The 27,315-nt window shown below is 37.7% G+C and overlaps 1 protein-coding gene across 2 annotated transcripts in view; it reads left to right on the plus strand.

The window, feature by feature from the left end:
* LOC124269745 (neuronal calcium sensor 1) overlaps positions 1–25,788 on the plus strand; it is a 135,807-nt gene extending 110,019 nt beyond the window's left edge. Inside the window, exons 1-6 of one of the 2 annotated variants that reach the window (XM_046704774.1) lie at positions 5,480–5,735; positions 9,677–9,766; positions 17,614–17,692; positions 21,871–21,959; positions 22,839–22,916; positions 25,096–25,788. In XM_046704774.1, coding sequence (XP_046560730.1) covers positions 5,700–5,735; positions 9,677–9,766; positions 17,614–17,692; positions 21,871–21,959; positions 22,839–22,916; positions 25,096–25,197 — 474 coding nt within the window. In that variant the 5' untranslated portion in view covers positions 5,480–5,699 and the 3' untranslated portion in view covers positions 25,198–25,788. Of the gene's footprint in view, positions 1–5,479; positions 5,736–9,676; positions 9,767–17,613; positions 17,693–21,870; positions 21,960–22,838; positions 22,917–25,095 lie in introns of those variants that run through there. The other variant, XM_046704773.1, reaches the window with a different exon arrangement.
* Positions 25,789–27,315: the final 1,527 nt, after the last annotated feature.

Raw genomic sequence — 27,315 nt, forward strand, 5'->3', positions numbered from 1 at the left:
TCTCGGGGAATTGGTTATTTAACGAGTTGTACTTGGAAAATAATGGTATTACGGTACCATAGTGCCTGAGAGCCTCTGTGAGGTTTCTTTAGGGGGAATAGGTCACTAGTATCCAATGACTGTGGTTAGTTGTGCAGATCCAGCTTTGAATGGGTCTTCAGCAACCCATGCTGAGATGCAGCAAATGGGATCGGATGGTCATTCTCTCTGGCTTGGTTGATAGATGTCATAATATTTCAATTGCTTAGTTTGTTGATCAAGATGTCCATCACTAGATTGTCTGGTCTAGACTGGTGGAAGCAACGGTGGCTGAGTTGGTTAGGTGGCTGACTTTGTGTGCTGGCGATTAGGTGCCTGACTCTGGGTGTGTGGGTTCGAATCCTGGATGGGACTCAACCCAACAAAAGTACTAGAATCTGTACTTTACTTAGAAAGTGTAATCACAAACATACCATTTGTTACATTTTACCACTTTCTAAATGGCATTGTGTCTTCATAGACTTAATTATTTGCAAATTTTGCGTGCCTAACAAAATTGAGTATTGTGAAAGATTACTTGTCCTAAGCACAAGCCATCATTTGAGATTTTCAAGGTCTGTGTGACGCAACACCCTTCAGTGTAGCAATGAGCAAGTAAACACTGCACTCTGAAAAAGTATGCTGTCCAAATACTTATGATCCGATGATATATAATGCCCTTTGGCCATTTGAACATACAAATAGAAGAAAAAATGTGTGAATTGTTAACTCCCTTAATTTCAACCTTCTCGTGATAAGAAAGGTATAATACTTTCTACTGAAACGTCACATCAGAATATATTAAGAAGAAGTTGTCATCCACAAAGTATCCTACAGTACCTTTAATTTCCTATTACCCCGTACTCACTAACTTCTAAACTGCCTATCAAACAAGCTTTCTGAGATATTTCACTGAAGTCAACCCATTGTTTCAACTGTGTTCTAATACCGGTACTTTATCAGTGAATCAAACAATTAAAAACGTTTTCTCATATATCCTGTCATCAACCATTGGTTGGTTTATGAGATGGAGAGGTACAGATACATCGTCACAAAATAATGGGATTAATTTGGTGTTGCCTAATTGCTGAATTTGAAAAATTGCTGCAAAAGTCATTTTCTCCCATTCCCAACTCTTCCCAAAATGAATGTGTAACAGAAACTGACAGTACTATGGAAAACACTTCTCATTACCAGTGTCAATGTTACATTGAGGAATGGGAACGGAAGATTTGAGATAAAGGAGGGTAACAGTTGCCCTTAATTACTCGCAGATTCTAACATTCAACCAACCAGTAAATGAAAGAGCATAGGATTACTCAACTGATAGCCAATCTTCTACAGCAAACAAATAACTGTTTTATATTGATAGGTGGTAGAGTGCTGGAACAGCACAGACTATATTGTGTGGGGAAGAGTGAGTGAGTGAGTTGGCTTTTATGTCACAATGATCCAGAACATCATGGCGGGAGACACCAGAAATGAGAGAAGATGAAGATATGGCACCATTTCAGTTCTGTGAGGAATTCCATGCATTATCTGGCTATTATTTATGTTGGTACATTGATATTGCATCTTTTACCAATTTGAGTTAAAGCCAGGGTACCATTCTGAGAAACCTAGCAATGTAATGTATGTAAACCAGGATTCCAACCCACATTGACATTGCAGTGAGTGAGTGAGTGAGTTTGGTTTTACGCCACATTTAACAATATTCCAGCAATATCACGGCAGGGGACACAAGAAATGGGCTTCACACATTGTACCCATGTTGGGAATCAAACCCGGATTTTCGGTGTGACGAGCCAACGCTTTAACCACTAGGCTACCCCACCGCCCCCATTGATATTGCAACCTGAAATGGCATCTTAAGCCAAGTACCACAAGATCCATATGCAGGATGAGTGAGTGAGTGATTTTAATGCCGAATGAACAGTAGTTTGGGGCAACGATGGCTTGTGGGGTTGATGTGGGAGGATATTGTGAAATAATACTGACTGACTGAGTTTGGTTTTACGCCGCTTTTAGCAATATTCCAGCAACATCACGGCAGGGGACACCAGAAATGGGCTTCACACATTGTGCCCATGTGGGGATTCGAGCCCGGGGTCTTCGGCGTGACGAGCCAATGCTTTAACCATTAGGCTACCCACCACCCTCTGAAATAATAAGGATGTAGACATTTAATGCTTTGATGAAACAAACAAGGTATGGTGACGAGACACCAGCAGCCATATCCAGTCTTAACAATTCTTGGAAATAAGCACCTCATATGATTCTTGCAGAAAGGCACCTCACAACTGTGCCATACACACATACGAAGGGTAGTTGTCAGAAACTGGATACAAATATATATACTTTGTCAAATTAAAAAATATTTGTAGCTGGACGAGTGAGATCGCGTGAAACCACAGCGGTAACAGTCCATACATGAAAAGTGTCCGCCGATACGTCAAACTGCTGCCGCATAACTTCGGATTATGATCTTATTTTTCTAACAATACAAATCTTCGCAACAAAACCTTTCTATTGTTCATTCACATGAAGTGATTCAATGTCACTAGAACACTTGAACACTAGAAGAAAAGAGTTTGAAAGTGTAACCTTCAGATAACCAACCCTTTTCTACAGAATGGTTTGCTGGCCCTCAACATTAGGATTATCTGCAGTCATATATACAGAGCTACAGATAACTTTTTGGGACATTGAGTTATGTACTTGCTGGTCTTCATCTCAATTGGGTATCCTAAATTTCCTTTGAGTAACGAAATATATTTTACCAACTTCACTCTAACTCAATTGGGTATTTTGCCATTTTCCATTAATTTTAAAAATATAATGAAGTTTAAATGTTAGTGTTTGTTATTTATATTTGATCTGTAATATGAGAAACGGTAAGAAAGACTACAAGTTGTCAAGTTCATGTGCTGAAATGGAACCTCTCAGTATACTTCAGTTATTTTATCTATCGACCTGTACGCAAGCTACGATGTGACATTTTTGTGTGTACGCTTGTAAGATCGCATTTACTGAGTATTTACAAAACTTCAAGCGTACTTGTACACAATAGACTTAATAGGAATTGAGTTTTCGCATAAATATTTGCATAATTTACTCAGATACGCAGCTTATCTGTACCTCTGTATATAAGGTAGCTGTTGCATATCTTATTTGGAAATAATGTTTTCATCAGGTTGTGTGTGTGTACAGACATTAGGTAAACAAAATACATAGAAAAAGTCAATGTAGGAGAAGACTTGATTATCCACTTAAACAGATTCCATTGTAAGAAAGGTAAGATAGTATGGAAACACAGTTGATAAGTGAGTGATTTAATGCCGCTTATAGCAATATTCCTACAATATCACGGCGGGTGACACCAGAAATAGACTTCACACTTTGTACCCTTGTGGGGAATCGAACCCGGGTCTTTGGCATGACGATCGAACGCTTTAACCACTAGGCTACCCCATCACCCTTATGGAAACATAGACATCATTGATGACACCAGGTGTCCACAGAAAGGGTTAGCATGTCCTAGTCTACAAGTACCACCAGCCATTTACACAATTTGCTTACAAGAGCTTGGGCTTGATTTTGTGCTATGTTCTCTGGAGATGTTTACACCAATATTGGTGTTGATGTTGTTTGTGATCTTGGTTCTTTCTGCTTACGTCGGTGATAAATGAGTACAGGCTGGTACGATCCATATTTCGTGTTTGTGGCTTCACCTTAATTGGAAAACGTCTCTGACCAGCTTCCTGAGCATTTGCTTGTGAATAATCTGACACGCAGGATAAACTCCAAACACTGTCATCCAGCAAAAACACAGTTTACAAATGACTCATGGATTTATTCAAATTTCAAGTGGAAGCTTGAAAAGCATTGTTTTGTGAATCAATTAACTCCTGTGAATCATTAATGTCCCCAGACTATTGGCTTTTCGGCTAGAACGTTGCTTTTTTGTTCCTCATTACAAATTCCAAAGAGATTTGCCGCCGCAATAGCTACAAGCATGTTTGTATTTATACAGGCTGCATTTGATGCCAAGTAAAACTCAATGATGGCACATAAAAACAGGGCAGATGGAACCTTCATTAAAAACACTTTCTAAAGTTTGAAATGGGATTTGAACTTTTTTCTACAGAATGGAAGGCAGTTTAGCTCACCTGGCTTTGATCTGTTATTAGTTTCTGACATTGGTCTTTTGTCTAAAGAGGGCAATGGGTAGCCTAGTGGTTAAAGTGTTCGCTTGTCACGCCAAAGACCCAGGTTCGATTCCCCACATGGGTACAATGTGTGAAGCCCATTTCTGGTGTCCCCCGCTGTAATATTGCTAGAATATTAATAAGCGGCGTAAAACCCAACTCACTCACTTTTGTCAAAAGTCCTGATCATGTAAGCTCAACTTATAGTAGTATGTTAACAGTGAACTCTATCATACTTTGCCAGTTGACAGGTAGACTTAGGCTTAGTCTCTGAATATATATAATTTTGATAGTAACAAACAAGCCCATTTATGTTGAAAAGGAGCCCTAGGGAGACCAGAGATTCTGAACCTGAAGAAATCTAGACTTGCTTTATTTAGGGCTTTAGCACTGAAGAGAGAGCTTGGCAGAAGGGAAATTATTGTGGTTCAGGGACTGTGAGACAGACTAGTTGACAGGCTGAAATATGTTCTATATATTTATGAAGTCAGCATTATCTGTTTGTATGGTATGTTTATTTGTTGTTTAATGTCGCCCCAGCAATATGGCAGTGTCTGTATATAATATCGCGTCTGGTACAGACAATCCAGTGATCAAGAACCTGAGCATCGATCTATGCAACTGGGATATGATGTCATGTGTCAACCATGTCAGCGAGTCTGACCACCCAATCTTACGACAAGCATGGGTTGCTAAAGACCCTTATCTTCAAAGAAGAAGTGATGAAAGATTTCTCCAGATGAGCTAAATAATATTACAGTAAAATACTCAATGACTCTCTGATGGGGCGGGGTAGCCTAGTGGTTGAAGGCTTCTCTTGTCATGGTGAAGACCTTGGTTCAATTTCTGGTGTTTCCTGCTGTGATATTACTGGAATATTGCTAAAAGTAGCGTAAAAAACATACTCACTCACCCACCATTATAGACACAAAAAATTGTTGACTAGTCTTGTGCTCTCAATTTGATGTGTCATTGACTAAAATTAGGTCTTGATTTTACTTATCTACCTTATGTTCCTGGGGTTCAGGTAACTACTTGACATTCCCTTGCATGTGTTTGTGACTGGTTCTGGTTACACTCACCTTTTCACAAACACTTGTTATTATTCCTTTTTGATGATGGATGCATGTTTATAATAGGGTTGGAAGCGTACAGTGAAATCTTTTAGCAGAGATTTTTTTACGATTATGGAAATGGTTTTCTTGTTTTTTATGTTGAGATCCGCTGATCCACATCATGGGCGAGAGTTGTTTTCCTTTTCAAATGACATGCTATGACATAACTGAAATATTGTTTGTAGCAATGTGTAAGAAAACTCTCCAACCAGTTGAGCTCCCGCCCTGTAAGATGTGTATTTAATCACCTGCACCAATGTTTTTAGAAGCAACCAAGTAAGTCAGTAGACTGTTAATTGCATCTTCCATGCAGAAATCGATCATCACAGAATGAGAATCGCTATGGTTGTGGTCCAACATGAAACTGGATACCAATAAACAAACCATTCCTTCAGTAAGTACCAAAAACATCTGAGATTCAAAGTCGTCATGGAAAACATTCTGACACACATCAAAGTCAGGAATGTTCTGAAGAAGAAACTTTATATGGCCCCAAAAATGTGAACTCCACCTGATGGATTTTTAGTGCCAAAATTTCCTGTAGTTGAAAAAACAACCTGTATAAAGAATGCTAGAAATGCATTGTGGGAAGTCAGAGCCAGGGTCTCGATCCACATAGCGTTACAACCCATCGTAACTCTAGGCTTACGATCCTGAAAAGTGTAGTGCTATGAATGCTTTGTGGATGGCATCCCTGTTTGCAAAGAAATCTTTGTGCTATGATGATCGTAACTTCCATATATTAACATAGACTTATGACAATATCGTAGGACTGAGAGTGCTTTGTAGAACAATTCCACAAAGCACTCTCCTTCCTACAAATGTCAACCCTGTTTGCAAAGAGATCTTAGTGATAAGGTGATTGTAACTTCCATATATTAACATACACTTACAAGAGTCGTAGGGGTGAGAGTGCTTTGTAGAACAATTCCACAAAGCGCTCTCAATCCTACAATTGTTGTATCTGTTTGGTAAGAGATCTTTATGCAAAGATGATCGTAACTTCCATATTAGACTAACGTTTAGTCCCTGAATACATATAATTGTGATAGTAGCAAATAAACCCATTTAAATTGAAAAGGAGCCCCAGTGAGACCAGGGAACCTGAGGAAATCTAGACTTGCTTCATTTAGCATTGCAGGGAGGGCTAGGCTGTAGGGAAAATAATGTGGTTCAGGGACAGACAGACAGACTGTGAGACAGACTACTTCCATATATACACATACACTTGCGACAATCGTAGGGCTGAGAGTGTTTTGTAGAACAATGCCCACTGTGCTCACTAGATGGGGTTGTTATTATGCCTTTGGGCTGGGTTGGAGTCAAGGTGATCGGGGGAGTTCACAGCCTCTGAAGAATATTGACATTTGTTGTAACATTGGTCTTTTATGTTGGTTGTGATAGCAGATAGTAATTAGGAGGTGGAGCTTCTTGAGATACCAGTTACCATAGCAACCGATATGTGCACCAATTCTGCTTGTTGTGATACTTTTCAGGCATTGTAACAGATACACTAGAATGAGGCAAAGATGGATGAATGAATGAATGTACTCTGGTCGGTTCCGTGACGAGTTACCATGATGACCATGTGCAGTGTAGGAAAGATAGCCCGTCCCAACGTCCGAAACGGGGGATGAATTTTATGGAGGACGGGTGAAAAAAATCTAGTCCGTCCTCATGTCGGGTCACTTTTAGCAAACCAATGACATATATGTATAATGATTATAACCTTTTTGAATATTTACTGCCAATGGATACTAGAATAATCCAACAGATATAAAATTATCGCAAACGAAATCGATGAGATAAAACAAACCAGTTTTAAGTCTTGAAATGGTGTTTTATTTATATTTGGAGGACAGGCTAGATTTTGGCAGGACTGGTAAAACATTTGACCAGCCAGTCCTGTGGACAGGCTAGATTATCTACATCTTTCCTACACTGCCATGTGTCAACAGGCCTTGTGGCTTGGAATGCCTTAGGTTCATAATAAGGAGGGGCGGTGGGGTAGCCTAGTGGTTAAAGCGTTGGCTCGTCACACCGCAGACCCGGGTTTGAATCCCCACATGGGTACAATGTGTGAAGCCCATTTCTGGTGTCCCCCGCCATGTTGTTGCTGGAATATTGCTAAAAGCAGCGTAAAACCAAACTCAGTCGGTCAGTCAGTCATAATAAGGAACAGATTGTATCTGTCAGATACCAGTTATGTTAGTTAGGGATAAACATAGAGTCAGACAGTCAGTGTTATATGATGTTATTCACCATTTAGGATATATATTTATTTGTTTCAGGGTTTTACCAAGATATACCAACAGTCCAGTCAGTGTTATATGATGTTATTCACCATTTAGGATATATATTTATTTGTTTCAGGGTTTTAACCAAGATATACCAACAGTCCAGTCAGTGTTATATGATGTTATTCACCATTTAGGATATATATTTATTTGTTTCAGGGTTTTACCAAGATATACCAACAGTCCAGTCAGTGTTATATGATGTTATTCACCATTTAGGATATATATTTTGTTTCATTTGTTTTTAACAGGTTCAGTTTATGATGTTATTCACCATTTAGATATATATTTATTTGTTTCAGGGTTTGACCAACAGTACCAACAGTCCAGTCAGTGTTATATGATGTTATTCACCATTTAGGATATATATTTATTTGTTTCAGGGTTTTACCAAGATATATTCACCATTTAGGATATATATTTTATTTGTTTTCACCATTTAGGATATATATTTATTTGTTTCAGGGTTTGACCAAGATATACCAACAGTCCAGTCAGTGTTATATGATGTTATTCACCATTTAGGATATATATTTATTTGTTTCAGGGTTTTACCAAGATATACCAACAGTCCAGTCAGTGTTATATGATGTTATTCACCATTTAGGATATATATTTATTTGTTTCAGGGTTTAACCAAGATATACCAACAGTCCAGTCAGTGTTATATGATGTTATTCACCATTTAGGATATATATTTATTTGTTTCAGGGTTTGACCAAGATATACCAACAGTCCAGTCAGTGTTATATGATGTTATTCACCATTTAGGATATATATTTATTTGTTTCAGGGTTTAACCAAGATATACCAACAGTCCAGTCAGTGTTATATGATGTTATTCACCATTTAGGATATATATTTATTTGTTTCAGGGTTTTACCAAGATATACCAACAGTCCAGTCAGTGTTATATGATGTTATTCACCATTTAGGATATATATTTATTTGTTTCAGGGTTTGACCAAGATATACCAACAGTCCAGTCAGTGTTATATGATGTTATTCACCATTTAGGATATATATTTATTTGTTTCAGGGTTTTACCAAGATATACCAACAGTCCAGTCAGTGTTATATGATGTTATTCACCATTTAGGATATATATTTATTTGTTTCAGGGTTTAACCAAGATATACCAACAGTCCAGTCAGTGTTATATGATGTTATTCACCATTTAGGATATATATTTATTTGTTTCAGGGTTTATATGATGTTATTCAAGATATACCAACAGTCCAGTCAGTGTTATATGATGTTATTCACCATTTAGGATATATATTTATTTGTTTCAGGGTTTAACCAAGATATACCAACAGTCCAGTCAGTGTTATATGATGTTATTCACCATTTAGGATATATATTTATTTGTTTCAGGGTTTTACCAAGATATACCAACAGTTCAGTCAGTGTTATATGATGTTATTCACCATTTAGGATATATATTTATTTGTTTCAGGGTTTTAACCAAGATATACCAACAGTCCAGTCAGTTTAGTTATATGATGTTATTCACCATTCAGGATATATATTTATTTGTTTCAGGGTTTTACCAAGATATACCAACAGTTCAGTCAGTGTTATATGATGTTATTCACCATTTAGGATATATATTTATTTGTTTCAGGGTTTTACCAAGATATACCAACAGTCCAGTCAGTGTTATATGATGTTATTCACCATTTAGGATATATATTTATTTGTTTCAGGGTTTTACCAAGATATACCAACAGTCCAGTCAGTGTTATATATGATGTTATTCACCATTTAGGATATATATTTATTTGTTTCAGGGTTTTACCAAGATATACCAACAGTCCAGTCAGTGTTATATGATGTTATTCACCATTTAGGATATATATTTATTTGTTTCAGGGTTTACCAAGATATACCAACAGTCCAGTCAGTGTTATATGATGTTATTCACCATTTAGGATATATATTTATTTGTTTCAGGGTTTTACCAAGATATACCAACAGTCCAGTCAGTGTTATATGATGTTATTCACCATTCAGGATATATATTTATTTGTTTCAGGGTTTTACCAAGATATACCAACAGTTCTTTCCATGTGGGGACCCCAGCAAGTTTGCATCTTTTGTGTTTAATGTTTTTGATGAGAACAAGGTAAGTGTGAGTTTTGGATGTATGACATCTGATGGTAACCTTTTAATTGACCTCCTGAACTGTTGTATTTTAATTTTGGAAAACCGTTCACATATAAGTACAATTACATATCTTATGAGATGCCATTTCTTTTTTGAGTGAGTGAGTGAGTTTAATTTTATGTTGCACTCAGCAGTTTTATGTTGCACTCAGAAATATGGTGTTGGTCTGTACATAATTGAGTCAAGACCAGACAATCCAGTGATCAACAGCATGATCATTGATCTATGCAATTGGGATACGAGGACATGTGTCAACCAAGTCAGCGAGCCTGACCACCCGATCCCGTTAGTCGCCTCTTACAATAAGCATGGGTTAATGAAGATCAATTCTAACACGGATCTTCACGGGTCTTTTTTCTTTTTTTCTTTTTTTTTACTTGAAGAATTGGTGATTGCAGGTCGTCACAGGCCACTGCAACAACTGCCAAAAACAACTCACAGCAACTCAAGTCAAATGAATATTAAAGTATTGAACTTCATCAATTTGATTTCACGTAGATTTTTCCTTACTCAGGCTGATGGATGAAAACCCTCGTTAAGAAAGGTGCATGAAGTATTTTACTGACAAACCTTGACATTCCTGCATGCAATGTCATGACCTGATAAAATATCAAACTCTTTTTGTTTTTCTTTGGAAATTTTGAAAGACATAATTGAAAAGCTCATAAAAAGATTGAAAACTTGTCAAATATTATTATTACTTTCGTAAACCGTTTTTCTTTTGATACCAGTACATTTAAATATAAATTTGAGTTGTTAATTACTTTCTTAAAGAGTTGATGGTTTAGGTAGTCTCTGGACACTGCAAACAGAGGCTTTTTAAAAGTGAATGCATTCATGTTAATTATATGGCCACAACATCCAACAATTCAAACAGTATGTGTATGTTTATTCCCACCAACCAGCTGCACAAACCCTCTAACAGCAACTCTAGCCAAATGAAATATATAGGTATTGAGCCACATCAATTAGATGATTTTTATTGTTGGTAATCTCTTCCACTAAAAAAGGAAGCTTCTTAGAAGTAAATATGTACAGGTTACTTCTCATATCCTCAGCATCCAACAATTCAAACAGTATGTGTAGATATATTCCCAGCAAACAGCTGCACGAAACTACTAACAGCAACTCAATACAAATAACATATAACTAGTATTCAGCTTCACCACTTCAGGGGGCGGTGGGGTAGCCTAGTGGTTAAAGCGTTGGCTCGTCACGCCGAAGACCCGGGTTCGATTCCCCACATGGGCACAATGTGTTAAGCCCATTTCTGGTGTCCCCCGCCGTGATATTGCTGGAATATTGCTAAAAGCGGCATAAAACTAAACTCAGTCAGTCAGTCACCACTTCAGTTTCTTTTTTTGGCTCACCCAGGAGGAGCCATTGTAAAGAAGTGTCATACATTTAGGGATCATTTGTATAGTATGAATTGCCATGCCTTCAAGTAAAGCCGACAGTCTACCAAACACGAGGACCATAGTTTAATGCACATCTGTACTTTCACAATAACTAGAGATATTAAAGAGCTTTTGTCTGTTGTCATTCATGAGAGATCTGATGACTGTCAATCTGCAGGCTAGACATTGGTGTTGCGATACTTTTTTCCATGTGTATAGTCACCACAAACCTCGAACTCATTGCAGTTGCCATTTATGACAAACTGTGTTTGGAAATTAGATGAATGTTAGACCGAATTGATAGTCTCTAAATTTCATTTGAAGCTGAATGCGAGCGTGATTTTATGACCGGGAAAGTGTCGATCATGAGAGACGGAATTCTCATGGTTCAATTTTTGACATTTTGAATGATGCAACGGGACATGATGGAGTATGAGTGGCAGATTTTGTTTTCAAAGTGTGAGCGTTATCTTAGCAGTGATTTCCCATTATAAAGGTGGCGAGAGCAAATATACCATTTACCAGGTAGGTAAATGTTTACAAAAGTTTTGTGTTTCGGCCGCATCTTCCCGTTCCAATAGGGATAGATAGGGATGTATTTTTACAAGGTTTTGATTTATATGTTAGATATTGTTTGTTTATATTTGGGGCTGTGTATTGTAATTGAGTTTGGATATTTTTATAATAGAAGGTAATATGATAGTGAGGTTCCCTAGTAATTGTGGAGGAGAAATCGTATAATTGTATTTTACGAGTTTTAATATATGTTTCATCAGCATTTCCATCACGTCTGTTGTCCGTTGATATTAGTCATGTTGGTGGCCAAGCTGAAGTAGTGCGGCAGTGTTGTATACGTGCGCAGTGAAGCGCCGTGAAATCAGACGCATTTTCAATCCAAATTGATACCGTCTGATTTTATGGATTGACCAATCAAATTCGAGTATTTTAGTGGCCAGGACAGAATTGGTGATGAATGAGAACTTATTTTAACCAGAGCCTTGAGGTTGAAAGATTTAGGTCATGTAAAGATTAAATGGCCACAATGGATGCTCTCTGTATATATATGTATATGTCCTAGTGAAAAATAGTATCATGCCTTTTCATTCCTGCCAACATTGTTTTTAGCCGCCATTGTCCACATGTTTATTTTCCCAAGTTACCAAAGGCAGGTGACTCTAACTTAGTTTCTGCAAATTGACATATAAACTACAAATGACAAACTGATTCCTTGTGAGGGAGGGAGTGGAGAGAGTGTACTAGTATGTTTGTATCAAGATTCCGGGGAGCTGAGAGGAGTTCAGTTTCTGCTGAAATGTCGTAAAATGCTGTAAAAACACATTCTAATTCTTGGATAATATTTTGTCAGAATATGAAGATTCTTAATGTCAGTATAAACAAACGATAATGAAAATCTGCATTGTGGCATCATAGACCAAACCAAAAGACCAGAAACATAGTATGCTCTTTTTCGGGCCTAAGTTGGGTTAGTGAAGTATTATAAAACAGAAACCTCTACATTAGCCATGCTGCGTGCGCGCTGTATGTTTTTGTCATTTTTTCTTCAACTTTGGTTTTATTTGATTCAATTACAATAATCAGTTTATCCTGCCAGCACCAGCGGTACAATTAAGCCAATGAAGTGAGTGAAATTTCCCATGGCTGGCTGAGAGCGAAATGCTTATCCAGTGAGTTGAAGCCATTATTGCGTAAGGTGTACTCTGGGGGGAAAACCTTGAAAGTATATTTCCTGATGATATAGACAACTTGTTGTGTTTTGATTCCAAGTAAATCCCCAAGCAAATTGAGAACTGTAGCTGATTTGATTACCCATTTGGAATGGCTGCAGCTGATACTGTATTCCTGTAGACTGATAAGATAGACGTGAGGCAGGCAGCAGAGGGACGGGCTCGATGTCTGACCTGTGACTTTCAAACGTTCACAAGGAGTCGCCTGAGTCTTGCATATGTTATTGTAGAACTGGGAGAGACATAGATTATTGATGGGTATTTGGTATCCCAATAATTGTTAAGAGTTAATCAGCTTTGTTGTCTGTAGACTTACTGGTATGTGTTGCATATTTTGTTATTGTCTCCTACCTGTAAGTAGTTGTGAGGTGACCTGTTTATGAACCCCAGGCAGGATCCCCTGATGTGGAACTTTTTACGCATGAACTGCAGACCAATTAAGTATTTCTTTACAGAATTTTTTGGTTAGTTTAAAGAGAAGGATAAAAAATAAATAGCTTTTTCCTACTTGGTTTAGGTTTATTATTATCAACTCTGAAAAACCATTTGAATGGAACTAATATTTTTGATTGAAATATTGAATAGAACAAAAAAGTGTCTGAAATTTAAAAGTTTTTGCATACAGTTGGCTTTTCACTTTTGCTACTCTGTAAGGAGAGTAAACTAGCCTGGCCAAAGTTGACTCAGACTAAACTATGTCGTTTTACAAAAGACATTTTTCACGAAGTGCAAATTTTGTAGAGTGTAATAATGATACATGACTTGTCGTGTTTTTCAGCTCTTTGGGTAATAGGTTTGTGAACTGGTCTTTTTATATTATATCAAATGAAGCATCACATTTGCTGGCTTCTGAAATTCATTTTTTAAATAATTTTGTGGGTTTTTTTGTATCATTTTTACAGTTGCCCATGTGTTCCAACAGGCAGGGTAGAGATCAGGTCAAGTATGGTTATACAGAGCATGTAACAATGACAATGCAAAATAAATCAGTCGTTGAACAGGTTGTGACATGCCGACCAGAATTTGTAAAAATCATCGATTCTGGAATTTATGTTTTACTCAATATGCTGTTATGAATGAGTTTAAAAAACTGATCAAAACCCTTGAACAAAACCTACATGAACAGAGCCAAGCTTTGCTAATGTGGAACTATATAAGTCACACTTCATTTGGTCTATGACCTTTGATTAGCAGGAGGTCGCCTTTCAAACATTAGTTGACAGAAGTAGTTGTAAGGTTACCCATATATTCCTGAGGCAGACCAGCAGCGACGCAACATGCCATCGGGTCTGCATGGGGTGTTGATGTTGATAGAGCCACATGAACGTCTGAATCTGCCCACGCCCAGCAGTTACACTTAAAGGTCACTTTCTTCACTCCACGATGGATGTTTGTATATAGACTTGGACATGTTTGTTTGACCAAGACTGTTAGTGTTAGTGATCTTATTAATGGGAGATAACCCTGTATACTAGATTGGCGCAGTAAGCAGAGGCAAAGACTAATTGTGTTAGTGTGATCTTATTAATGGGAGATAACCCTGTATACTAGATTGGCGCAGTAAGCAGAGGCAAAGACTAATTGTATTAGTGTGATCTTATTAATGGGAGATAACCCTGTATACTAGATTGGCGCAGAAGCAAAGACGTGTTAGTGTGATCTTATTAATGGGAGATAACCCTGTATACTAGATTGGCGCAGTAAGTGTTAGTGTGATCTTATTAATGGGAGATAACCCTGTATACTAGATTAATGGGCAGAGGCAAAGACTAATTGTGTTAGTGTGATCTTATTAATGGGAGATAACCCTGTATACTAGATTGGCGCAGTGAGCAAATTGTGTTTAGCAAAGACTATTTGTGTAATTGTATGATCGGGAGATAACCCTGTATAAATATAAAGAGGCAAAGACTAATTGTGTTAGTGTGATCTTATTAATGGGAGATAACCCTGTATACTTCATTCTAATTGTGTTAGTGTGATCATGGTAACCCTGAAGTGTCCTTTTGTGTTTTATGATCACTATACAAAGGTAATCATGTTACTGTTTGGTGAAGAATCAGAACATAAAAGAACATAAAAGTAAGATATCATGTTTCAAGATTTTTGTTTTCATGGGATATAACCTTCATACTAGATTTACCTGCTATCCTGCACAAACCAATTGAAGCGTGGTAAGATTTCACCCCTGCCTTGACTATACTGATGTCAGTCTTGTGAGAGGAAGCGTGGCGGGAGGTGCTGCGAGTGGACAAGATAAGGGAGCTGAGGGCTGTAGTAGTGGTAGGAAGTGCATCATGTCATACACAAACCAGAATTGGCCAACAGAAGAATCCCTTAATCAGTGATGGCTATTTTCTGCTGATTCATGGATTTCCGACGATTTTGTTTCAAATTGACTTCCCGGAGCCCCCATTTGTTGACACAATATTAAGTTTTCAGTTGAAAATAGATTTTCCTGTTGCCATGCCTGCTTAATACAGCAAATGACTTCATTACATAAACATGTTACATAGTGACGTTTTCACTTTTAGCTTGAAAAGTTGTAAGAACCTACACCGAAACATCGCTCTATGTAATAATTTGTCATCCATAAAGTTGTATGCTTCATTATTGATTCACCAACTTCTAGAATGCCGATCAAACAATTAAAAGAATCCCTTCTGCAGATTCCTGCCAGTACTCCAGGCATTCTATCCTATTTAGACTAACATCTAGTCTCTGAAATGAACATATTTGACAGAAAAATCAGTTCATAAATTATATTCATGAAATATAATGCTATTTAGACAACAGTACTACAAATGAAAAGTGTTCAAACAGGGTGGCCATTTTTGTTATGTTGCATTGTTGGATAGAAGAGTTATTCTGCGAAAGTCTTAAGTCAGAGGAAGGGAAAATATTATCATTTACATCCAACCTTCCCTTGGTGCCTTTGATTTTCTGTAAAGGGGGACATTTTGGGAAAGACTTCTAGATTTCTTGTACATAACACCAGAAGTGATTGATTTATTTGGTAAAATGTACTAAAGTAGGCATCACTTTGTTTCTTTAAATCTCAACACAGAAGAGTTATGTATGTGAAACATGTAACTTGCTTTACTCACCTTCCTCAAGCCATGACCTGCTTGTGTGTCATCTGGAATCCTTAAGCATCCCCTCCTCTGAAACCTGTGAGTGAGTGAGTTTAGTTTCACGCTGCTTTTAGCAATATTCCAGCAATATCACGGCCGGGGATACCAGGAACGGGCTTCACACGTTGTACCCATGTGGGGAATCGAACCCGGGTCTTTGGTGTGATGAGTGAACATTTTAAGCGCTAGGCTACCCCACCGCCCCCTTATACCAGTGACTGACTGATTGACTGAGTTTAGTTTGACGCCGCTTTTAGCAATATTCCAGCAATATCACGGCGGGGGACACAAGAAATGGGCTTAACACATTGTGCCTACCTTATACCAGTGAATCTAATACATGTTTATACCCATCAATGAGAACATCTGCAGTTCTAAAAAATTTTGAATAACAAATTTTAAGGGAAAGTTGCATGTCTGGTATGTAAAGGTTATTAACACTGGAGGACAGATGTCATTGCTTGGAGTCATTCGGAGGCATAGTTGCATCTGTAGGCATAAAACTTCATTTAAGTAAAATTAATTAAATCACTGTATTGGTCACTGTTCATATGAGTGATTTGCATGCCATGGTTACTTACTTTGAATGCATAAGATTTATAGCCATAATATTAAACTATGGATTTCCATGGTCCCAACGCCAATGGACTGGAAGTGTATTGTGATATGTATTGATTCCTTGAAGGTTTTGAGATAATGGTGGAGAAGTGGCTGTTTGTGCTTTTGTTAGTACAATTTACATGCAAACAAGTCTAGTTATTGAGAGTTTTTAGATTCTCCAGAACTCTGACAATTGGTGTCATAATTTTGAAATACAGAAGATTAATAATACTGAAGAATTGAGGTGAGCTACTAAGCAGCATGGCTTTTATAACAACTATAAATATGAACTAGCTGTGAATAGGAAGTTGCTAACAGTGAGTGAGAGAGGTTTTACGCCCTTTTAGCAATATTCCAGCAATATCACTGCGGGGGGACACCAGAAATGGGCTGCACACATTGTACCCATGCGGAGAATTGAACTGGGTCTTCATCGTGTCGAGCGAACGCTTTAACCATTAGGCTACCCCACCGCCCCATAACATTGAGGAAGTGAGTATGGTTATAAGCTGTTTTAGGAATGCGTCCAGCAATGTTATGACGGGTGAAACCAAAAATGGGTTTCACACTCTGTACACCCATGATGTTTGTTTGCTGTTTGTTGTTTAACACTGCACTCAGCAATATTCCAACTATATGGCGACAGCCTGTAAATAATTGAGTCTGAACTTAACAATCCAGTGATCAACAGCATGAGCATCGATCTACGCAATTGGGATACAATGATGTGTCAACCAAGTCAGGAAACCTGACAACCCTATCCCATTAGTCGCCTCTTACGATAAGCATGGGTTGCTGCAGACCAATTCTAACCCGGATCTTCACAGGTATTTTGGCATAACGAGTGAATGCTTTAGGTAATGTACTACCTCTCGGTCCTCAAGTTGTTTTTTATAACAGATCTGTAGAATGTTATACATCTATTTGCAGGATGGTTACATAGAGTTCCACGAGTTCCTGCAGGCGCTGTCTGTAACGTCCAGAGGTAATGTCGAGGAAAAACTGAAATGTAAGTATCTGTAGATTCAATTTTGCTCACCTGGCCACCAAATATTGAATATCATTTCGTAATAGTTTTGTTATGTTTTCAAAAGGTGACTAAAATTTCAAATCCTGTAAATATATTTTGAGTAAGTGAGTATGGCTTTACACCGCTTTTAGCAATATTCCAGCAATATTGTGGCAGGGGACACCAGAAATAGGCTTCTCACATTGTACCCATGTGGGGAATCGAGCCCTGGTCTTGGGCGGGACGAGCAAACACTTTAACCACAAGGCTACCCCACTGCCCCTTAATATTTATCGATAAGGATCAGTGGGTTAAATAAGTGCTTCAATCAGAGATGTTAATTAAATAACTGGGTAATATATGATTTTTAGCTCAAAATTACACCATTAAGCTTGTTCTCCCACCAATTATTATTTGACCATTTTATCTTAAATTATTCACATGCATGAAATATCACAGCCATCAAGTTGTTAATGCACTTGTGGTATGAAGCTTTGAGCAGCAAGACTATGATAACTAAGGTTTATGTATTCAACTCACACAGTGTTAAAATATCCATTACTCAGTGATGCGAGGTCCCTGACTGGTTGTTGTGTTATTACACAGTCAAGTCATTATATTGATCGATCTTGGCAGACAGGAAAATAATGGCATGTACGCTCATATTACTCTGGACGCCAAAACATCACATTGTCCTTCTGAAAAAAATGGTAGTTAGTGTCACGTGATAAATATTGTGAATGTGTGGAGCTCAGAGCATGTTTCCCTTCCTTCCAGGGGACACTTCCAGGCCTAATAAAGCTGAATCAAATGACCATTTTACACAAGAAATTATGCTTTTATAACGTTACTGATAAGTGTGGAGCTTCTGAAGTAGATATTCTGAACCTTTAGATATTTGAATTTTACTGAGGAATTTATTTGATCAACCTGTCCTCATAAATTTGCTTTCTGTGATATGACAACCACTTCTTAGAATGTAACATCGATAAGTAGGAAGAAATGGAAAAGTTTATTTGAATGTTTTAGTTATTATATCAAACTTCTGCGTTATTTTGAACATTGCATTTAATTGAACTACAGAGATTAATCCCTTTAAGTAATGAAATAGGATTTTCAAATGAACAGTGTTGAGTGACCAGCATCTTTACTGTACAGATAAATACATGAGTGCAGATTATATAACTTTTGAAAAAATACCCAGGTGAATACAAATAATCTGCTATATGTTTGTGCTTTGTAGTCATGTAATGGTTTTTGAAGATATGTCACGAAATGACTTAGGTATCTAATTGTTCAGTACATTTACACTATTTACACTATAAAATCACCTATAAAACCTCCATATGATTGAATATTTAGAATTCTTTAATGCACCCCTTTTCCTCATGCTTAGTGTCTCTATCTGGATCCATGGGATATTCCAAACAACCAGTCTTGTGTCACTGATTGTTGATAATCTATTCAAATGATTTTGCCTTCTTTATGTCCAATGGAATCGGCTTAGTGGATCATCCAGGCTGGTTACTCTCTTGACTTCTTTGATTGGCATTCTAGAAGTTGAGGAAATGAAGAATGAGGACAATTTTTATGGATATACAACTTCTATATTCTGTATAGGCGACATTTTGACGTAGATTCTAATACAGTGGACTCTGTCAATACCGGCCTCTCTTAACACCGGCACTTTGTCTACATCGGCACAAAGTTTCAGTCCCGGCAGAAATGCACGTTATTATCATTTAGAAACTTCTGTAAACATCGGCATCTGTCTATTCGGGATATCGGCATTGTTTTTCAGTCCCAACGAACAAGTTGTTATGAAAACGAATCTGTAAAAACCGGCACATGAAAGACGGCGTAACCCTTTGATGCAATTAGGTCCAAATGATGTAACAACACAATTCGCTGTGACTCCCGAGATTATTCAGAAACGGGAAGTGTTAATCAGTATCTTGTTAATCAGTGAGTGGTACGTAACACTTACCCAGAGTAATTAATACATGTAGTGGGCAGTTTGACTGTATAAACAAGCAAGTATTTACATTTTGTTGATTCAATGGGTATTGACTCGAGATTATTCAGAAACGGGAAGTGTCAATCAGTTTCTTGTTAATTAGTGAGTGGCACGTGTCACTTACATAGAGGCGAATCGTTTGATGGCGGGTATCGTTCGAAAGCTCTGAACATCAACAATATCACTATACTCTTGCCGAGAGTATTTTCACATTTGTAAGAAGCGATTTTATTGGATAAAGATTGGTTTCTAACGACGCTTTTTCACTACACTCTGCTTATAAGGGTCGTGATAGGTCAAAATCAGATACGTGACCTAAGCAGCCAATCATATTATGAAAATGGATACCGTCCTCGTAAACTTGAACTTTTAGATTAAGACGAAAGTTTTTGGGTAAAATAATGCTATTCTGAACATATTAAGAAAGACATCACTACCAATACGTAAATTATGGAACATATCGGACATATCGGGCTAGGTTATGGCCTATGACAAAAATGCTTCATGCATATATTTTCTCATTAAGCATCGTGTGAAAGCCGAGATGTAACTTGTCAGTGACTTGACTTACATTGCATGATCGCACAAAAGTATGGAAATAGTAATTTTATATGTACGTTTGACAACTTTTATGAATGTTATTGTTGATTTCAATTTATTTAATGATTTCCTCGATGTTTGAAACATCGTTACTTTGCTCTTTGACAATGCTATTGTAGACCCGCTGCCGAAGCATAAACAAGAATCGTTGTTTGCAATAACATTGCGAAAAATAGTTTATAATTTTAATTCTGCCGATAATATATGATCAGTTGAAATTTAATAAGAGATTTCAGACATTTTTTATTTGATTTAAACAACATGAATGTGCATTCAGACACTGCCTTGTTTCTTATTCAAACATCTTGTTAATGCTAAAGTGACAGTACGAAAGCAAACTTCCGTGTGCCCAGGCGTCATAAGCAAACCTAGCTAAACCGGCACTCTGTCAAAACCGGCATTTTTATTTGGTCCCGACTGATGCCGGTATTGACAGAGTACACTGTACATTCTAATGTCGTTGTCACAGACACAGACATGCACATAGACACGCAGACACACAGAGACATGCATTCAGACAGACAGATTGGGACAGTAAAGAAGATACTACTTCTCATTGCAGATTATTCTAAAATGTTGACTTTGTAAAGGAGATCCTCTTAAATCTAATAATAAGAAAAATCGTCTTCTTGATTTGTAAATCTGTAAGTACTGACACAGAAACTCTCATGTAATAACCTATATATCTACTGTGTCAGTACTGTTACAGGTCCTCACACTGGAACTAGTTGATAGGCAAGTCTTATCTGATGCTGCCCTTATTCATCATGGCCCTATCACCACTAACATATTCCCGGTTGTGCTCCGCTAGCATGCTGGTTCCCAGCAATCCAATTACAGGGATATATGTACCTAAACTCATGTCAAGGGGCTATCATACGAACCATTTAACACTCCTGTCAATATTCCATGATCATGGTGTAGTTTTAGTGCTTTTTCATGTTGCAGGGGAAGGAATGGCCTGATTACTATTGATGAATATGTCCAGGAGAATGTTAATGGGGAACTTATGTGATAATATTTTCATGTATTCTCAGAGTACGGCAGATATTTAACATCAAGATATATTACAAAGAAAATTGGCTGGACATTTGACATTGTGTTTTGGAACCATGTATGATCAATAGTATTGTGGTTATTGGTGGTGTAATTCCTGAATTATGGAACATTTTACTATCATGACAACCTGCTTCCAACATGTCAAAATGTCTAGCTCACCTGAACAAAGCCTCAAATAAATAAATAAATAAATAAATAAATTAATTAAATAAATAAAGATCGTAAGATAGATAGTATCTCTCCTTAGGTGAGTGTCTTTAGATAAGTTGTTATATTTGGACTGAGAATGGCAATATCAGGTGGGTGACACCAGAAATGAGCTTCACACATTGTACCCATGTGGGGAATCAAACCCAGGTCTTTGGCGTGATGAACAAATGCTTTAACCACTAGGCTAACACACCAGTCCCATGGTCATATGAAAAAGTAGTAAATGTGAAACTGAAATAGGATCTCGTGAAAGTTTTCTGATTTGATATTTATCATGCCTGTCTGCCACCAGGGGCCTTTCGACTGTATGACCTAGATGCTGATGGCTTCATCACTCGGACGGAGCTGCTGGACATCGTAGATGCTATCTACAAAATGGTGGTAAGACTACCTCCAGGGACATGGAGACATGTTCCAACATTCAAATTAATAATCCGAGAAAAAATATGATCTCTGTTGCAAGTTTCATTTCATTGATGGTAAAAATTGTTATTATTTTTTTAATAATTTCTGGATGTTTGTCAGTGACTGAAATGAGATAAAACACAATCATGAGTGTAATTTTGTACACATGAATGTTAAAAAATCCATGTCAGTTTCAACTTATTGTTTAAATGAGACTTCAAGTGAGATACCTACCGACCAGCCAAAAAATGGCTCAAGTGGTCAGATGTATTGACTTGTGGGAAGGGGGAGGATTGGTTTATCTGTTGTTTTTTCAACCTATATGCCAGTTTTATGTAAATATTGGAGCATGGATCAAACAATCCAGTGATTGACCTAATGGGCATAACTGACCCATGCTTGTCATGAGTGGCTTAAGATAGAGAGATAGACTAACGCTTAGTCTCTGAATATATATAATTCTGATAGTAACAAACAAACCCATTTAAATTGAAAAGGAGCCCCAGGGAGACCAGAGATTCAGAACCTGGGGACATCTAGACTTGCTTCATTTAGGGCTTTAGCATTGCAGGGAGGGCTGGCAGTAGGGAAAATAATGGGGTTCAGGGACTGTGAGACGACTATGTCTTGAGAGTGCTCTGAACATTATCCCAGCATGTCAGCTTGATGTGTGAGGAGAATCTTAAGTAATGCAGCCCTACAGTGTGGTAAAGGCCTCTACCATGGGTCTGGTGCTGACAAACCTAGAGTTCTAACCAGACAGAATCTGGGATTTGAACTCTGAATTTAAACTTATGGACAGGAGACTGCCTTGACAGGATAATACTAATGTGTTGTTTGTGATGGTGGTTACAGGGAGGAATGGTGAAGCTCCCAGAAGAAGAGAACACACCGGAGAAGAGAGTCAACCGGATATTCGAGGTCATGGATAAGGTGAGAAGATAATTTGGCTACATCAATTATGTAGATTTCTGTCAGTGAGCGAGTATAGTTTTACGCGGCTTTTAGCAATATTTCAGCAATATCACGGTGGGGGACACCAGAAATTGCCTTCACAGTTTGTATCCATGTGGCGAATCGAACCCGAGTCTTCGGCGGGATCCCACTAGCCACTAGGCCACCCTAACACCCCAGATTTCTGAGAAAATCTTGATTCTGTTTATGAATGGAGAAAAATTTATCTTATCGCATGATTTGTTTCAATTCTATTATATTCACAAATTGAAGGTCATATTATATTCAATTCATCTCATTTTTTGATGGGGATAATAATTTGTTATATTTAACTATGAACTTGACATATATAGAAGAAAATAAGTTAGAGATTACAAATATTTTGGGTAATTGTCTTATGAAATTGTGAGCTCAGACCCTACTACAAAAAGACAACCCCCCCCCTCCAAATTACAGAAAAAAAGTGATTCCTATTTGATTACAATCGGTTTTGTGTCAGAGAAAGATAAGATATCTTCGTCACAAGTTGAATAGAACATAAAGTCTCACAAGTGTAGTTAAGTTGGACAATGTTCTGTGTTTCTTACACTCAGAAAGCATATTTCATGTTCACAAGGAACAGTGCAAGATGTTATGAATTGATTTAATTGCCATGTGCTCTCTGTAGAAAGGGACATAACTCATATAGCGGTTCCACAGGTCAGTGACCTCTAGCGTAACATAAGGGGAGGTAACTCCCAAAATCCAATTTACTAATGAATATAAGCTCATCAATCAGATTAGTTCTGAGTGTGTAAGAGTTTTCATAATTAAGTATTCTTCATGCTGGTGCATTCTTGAAAAAGAATTTGTTATCCATGAATGTATCATGTCTTCCTGCTCTTCCAGTTTCTTAATGCCAATCAGAGTCTTGACATGATTGTATTATATAGTGCTGAGGTGACTGAACAATAAATCAGTCAGTCGATCCATTTTGTTGGCATCAACAATTATCGATGGGCTCGGTAGACAAATTGATAATCATAAAAAATGAAATATGAAATTAAACTTTTGAAAGTATGGTTCTTATTGTTATGTTTGTTTAATTAAATATAAACAGCTAATGTAGTTTCCTGACTCATAAGACTGCAATGTAACAACATACTCTCATGTCTGTCTCAACAGAAGTATCCTCGATGGTCTTGATCATGGTATTAATCGGTGCTGTTTTGTTTGCACAATGTTACGATTGTGTCCTGTTACTGCCCACATGAGTTTTGTGGGGTTTTATGATTACAATCGATAATTGATTGACTACTGAGCTCAGGCCCCGATTTCTCGAAACGAACTTAAGTTTTTACTCAAATTTCAAACTGAGTTTGACTACATGTATTTGAAACAGCTGAATTTTAACTCAGCTGCATTTTTAAAATACAAAAAGCCCAAACAACTTCAGTATTCTATTCACCAAACTTAAATTATCTACTATGTTTGAATTAAATATCGATTTCAGCTCATTCTGGGAAATGCGTTTCCTCATATTTGAGTAAAAACTCTAACTTAAGTCAAAACTCAGACTTAAGTTTGTTTTGAGAAATCGGGGCCTGATTATCAATCTGCATATTGTGAGCGATAACCAGCGCTAATAGTAATAGTAATATTCCGCTTATATGGCGCTCATATCCAGGCACATTGCCTGCTCACGGCGCTACGTACATTACTGTCCCCGGTCATAGGACACTATCATACTTTTCAACTCCCTGGGGAGCATACAGCATGGTGCCTGTTAGGCACAATGAACAAAACACTCACATTGCCAGCACATTCTCACAGGTACCCATTTTACAGCTGGGTGAACTGAGACAATGTGGATCTAAGTTATCTTGTCCAAGGATACTACGCAAATGTGCCCATCTCGGGACCCAAACCTTGGTGCCTCCCCCGGGGATTGAACCTGGGCCTTCAGCGTGATAGGCAGATGCCTTACCACTGCACTATAGCGGTCCAACAAAATATTATTTATATAGAGCTATGTATATTATTTCTCTTTCATTGAAATAGCATACAAAATTAGAAGTAGTTTCTTGTCAGTGACTATGTTTATACTTGTTACAATTCCTGCTGTATGTTACATTTTGATGAAGTTTAAATTTTTAAATTTGTGTTGATTATTTTTCAGAATAGAGACAATCGGTTGACATTTGACGAATTCCTTGAAGGATCCAAAGAAGATCCCACAATAGTGCAGGCACTGACTTTATGTGATGCTGGTCGAGGATGATACTGATGTGGCTCCCGAGTGGGGTGGTGAGGGGGCGAAGGGGTGGGGTCAGAAGACGAACATCTCAACTCATTCTGTGATGATGGCATGTTTCAGACAAATATTTCTATGTCATTTATGTACGAACATTTTTATCAATTTTTGTCATGTCTACATGTATGTTCATCAAGTTTATAAGTGACAGAGATTCATCGTGAACAACAGCATTAACTGATGCACGTGGAAGTGTGGAGGTTGCTTTAACTGCCTCTTGTGGAAGTCCATAGTGTAGTCGTTCTTTAGGACACAGCTTTAAAGGTCAAGGACATGGGAACCGCAAGAGCAGGATCTTTCGATGGTCCGTATGAAGAAACATGTGGATGCAGTTAGCCCTCACCTACTGAAATGTGTCCTTACAGCAGGAATGGTTCTAAACGTATTTCCATCAACATTATGACGTCAAAACCTGATCATATCTAAGGATTCATTGTGGTACTATGTTACTCCTTTAACAAAGTTCTTAGTCGTATCTTGCACCTTTTGAAATATAATTCCTTAAAAGTAAAATATTTGTTATGAATTAACTCTAAATAACAAGAGAAAAAGCTCAAATTTATACAATTTGTTAATGGACCTGCGGCCAGTTTCATGACATGATCATTGCTCTTCAACAGTCATAATTCTGTGTTATAGCATAGGAGTTATGATAGTCTCAGAGCTATGAAAGCTTCGTAACCTGGTCCTAGAGCCTAAGTGTGAAACCGAACTGGGGCTGGATGAGTGTCGCCAGTGGTCTAAAGTGCAGTTTGCTGTGCAGGGTTGCTTCCCTTGGCTGTGCCAGGATCTCTGTCATGAGTTTGTATCCAAGATGTGCCCTCATGATGATCCTGACTGCAAGCTGCTGGTTCTCTAAGTATGTATGACCGTCATATTTTCACCCAAGCCAACTCGTAGTGATATTAGCAAATACTGTTGAAAGCCGTGTCAGACTTAACTCAGATGGAGGTGAGTGAGTTTGGTACTACGCCACTTTCAGCAATATTCCAGCAATATCGCAGCGGGGTACAACAAGAAGTGGGCTTCAAATATTGTAACCATGTCGGTAATCAAACCCGGGTCTTCAGCGTGACGAGCGACTGCCTTAACCACGAGGCTACCCTGCAGTTCTATATCTCTATAATATTTCTTACCCTTCATCACTTCTCATCTTACTCTTACAGTTGGTTGTAATCCATTGATTGGTCTTGACTGTTGGTGTCTGTTAACTCTCGGGGGTTCTCAACTTCAATGTAGAACTTTCATAATATTGCTCTTCGTTCTGCATGGTTTACTCTTTTCAACCTATGCTGGGAATAACGACGTAGAGCAGCCATTATTCTAGTCTTCTATTTACAACTTCAACAACACATGATTGTTTACATTTACAAGTTAATATTTCGAAACCAGGGTGCCCACTGTGTAAATCCACATAGTCGAGTTACACAAAGTGGGCATTCTGTGTTTACATTAATTAATAACTAAATCAGGGCAAAAACATACTGAAACATCTCTTATGTTTTAACTGTTAAAACACAAACGACAGTCATTCAGTGCAATAGTGCTACACAGCTACCACACATTCAACCAATCAGGAAACAGACGTCTGTCATGGATGTGGCTTAATTGTTTTCGGTTTATGGAAACATTAAAAAATGTAAAAAAATATTGCTTCCTGACCCAATTAAATGCCTCTGAATCACTTGAGATAATTACTGTGTGGAAAAGAATTTCAAGGTTGCTGGTTCCATCACCAATGTGACCAAGACAATTTTCCAACTTGTGTGTGGACCCAGGGAAAATGAGGCTAAATGGTTAGATTTAGTGACTTGTCTTATTTGCATGCTATCATGCTCATGCCTTCAGTCATAGGTTTGACTGGTTCAGCGCCTGTGTTCTTCATGGTGAAGTGGACAAAGGGACATAACTCTGTAAAGTTTTAGTTGTCTGTTTGGGTCAAAATGACACCGATGAATCACAATCTAACTCCAAATCTGTTCATGATCAAACATTCATTTCAATGCAGAATGTAATGAAAATATCAGAAATCTGGAAAAAAGTACCATAATGTTTGTCTTCAATATTAAAAAGTTACTTAACAAA

The sequence above is a fragment of the Haliotis rubra genome, unplaced genomic scaffold (genome assembly GCF_003918875.1).
Source record: "Haliotis rubra isolate DU_JTF1 unplaced genomic scaffold, ASM391887v1 Scf147, whole genome shotgun sequence".
Taxonomy (NCBI): domain Eukaryota; kingdom Metazoa; phylum Mollusca; class Gastropoda; order Lepetellida; family Haliotidae; genus Haliotis; species Haliotis rubra.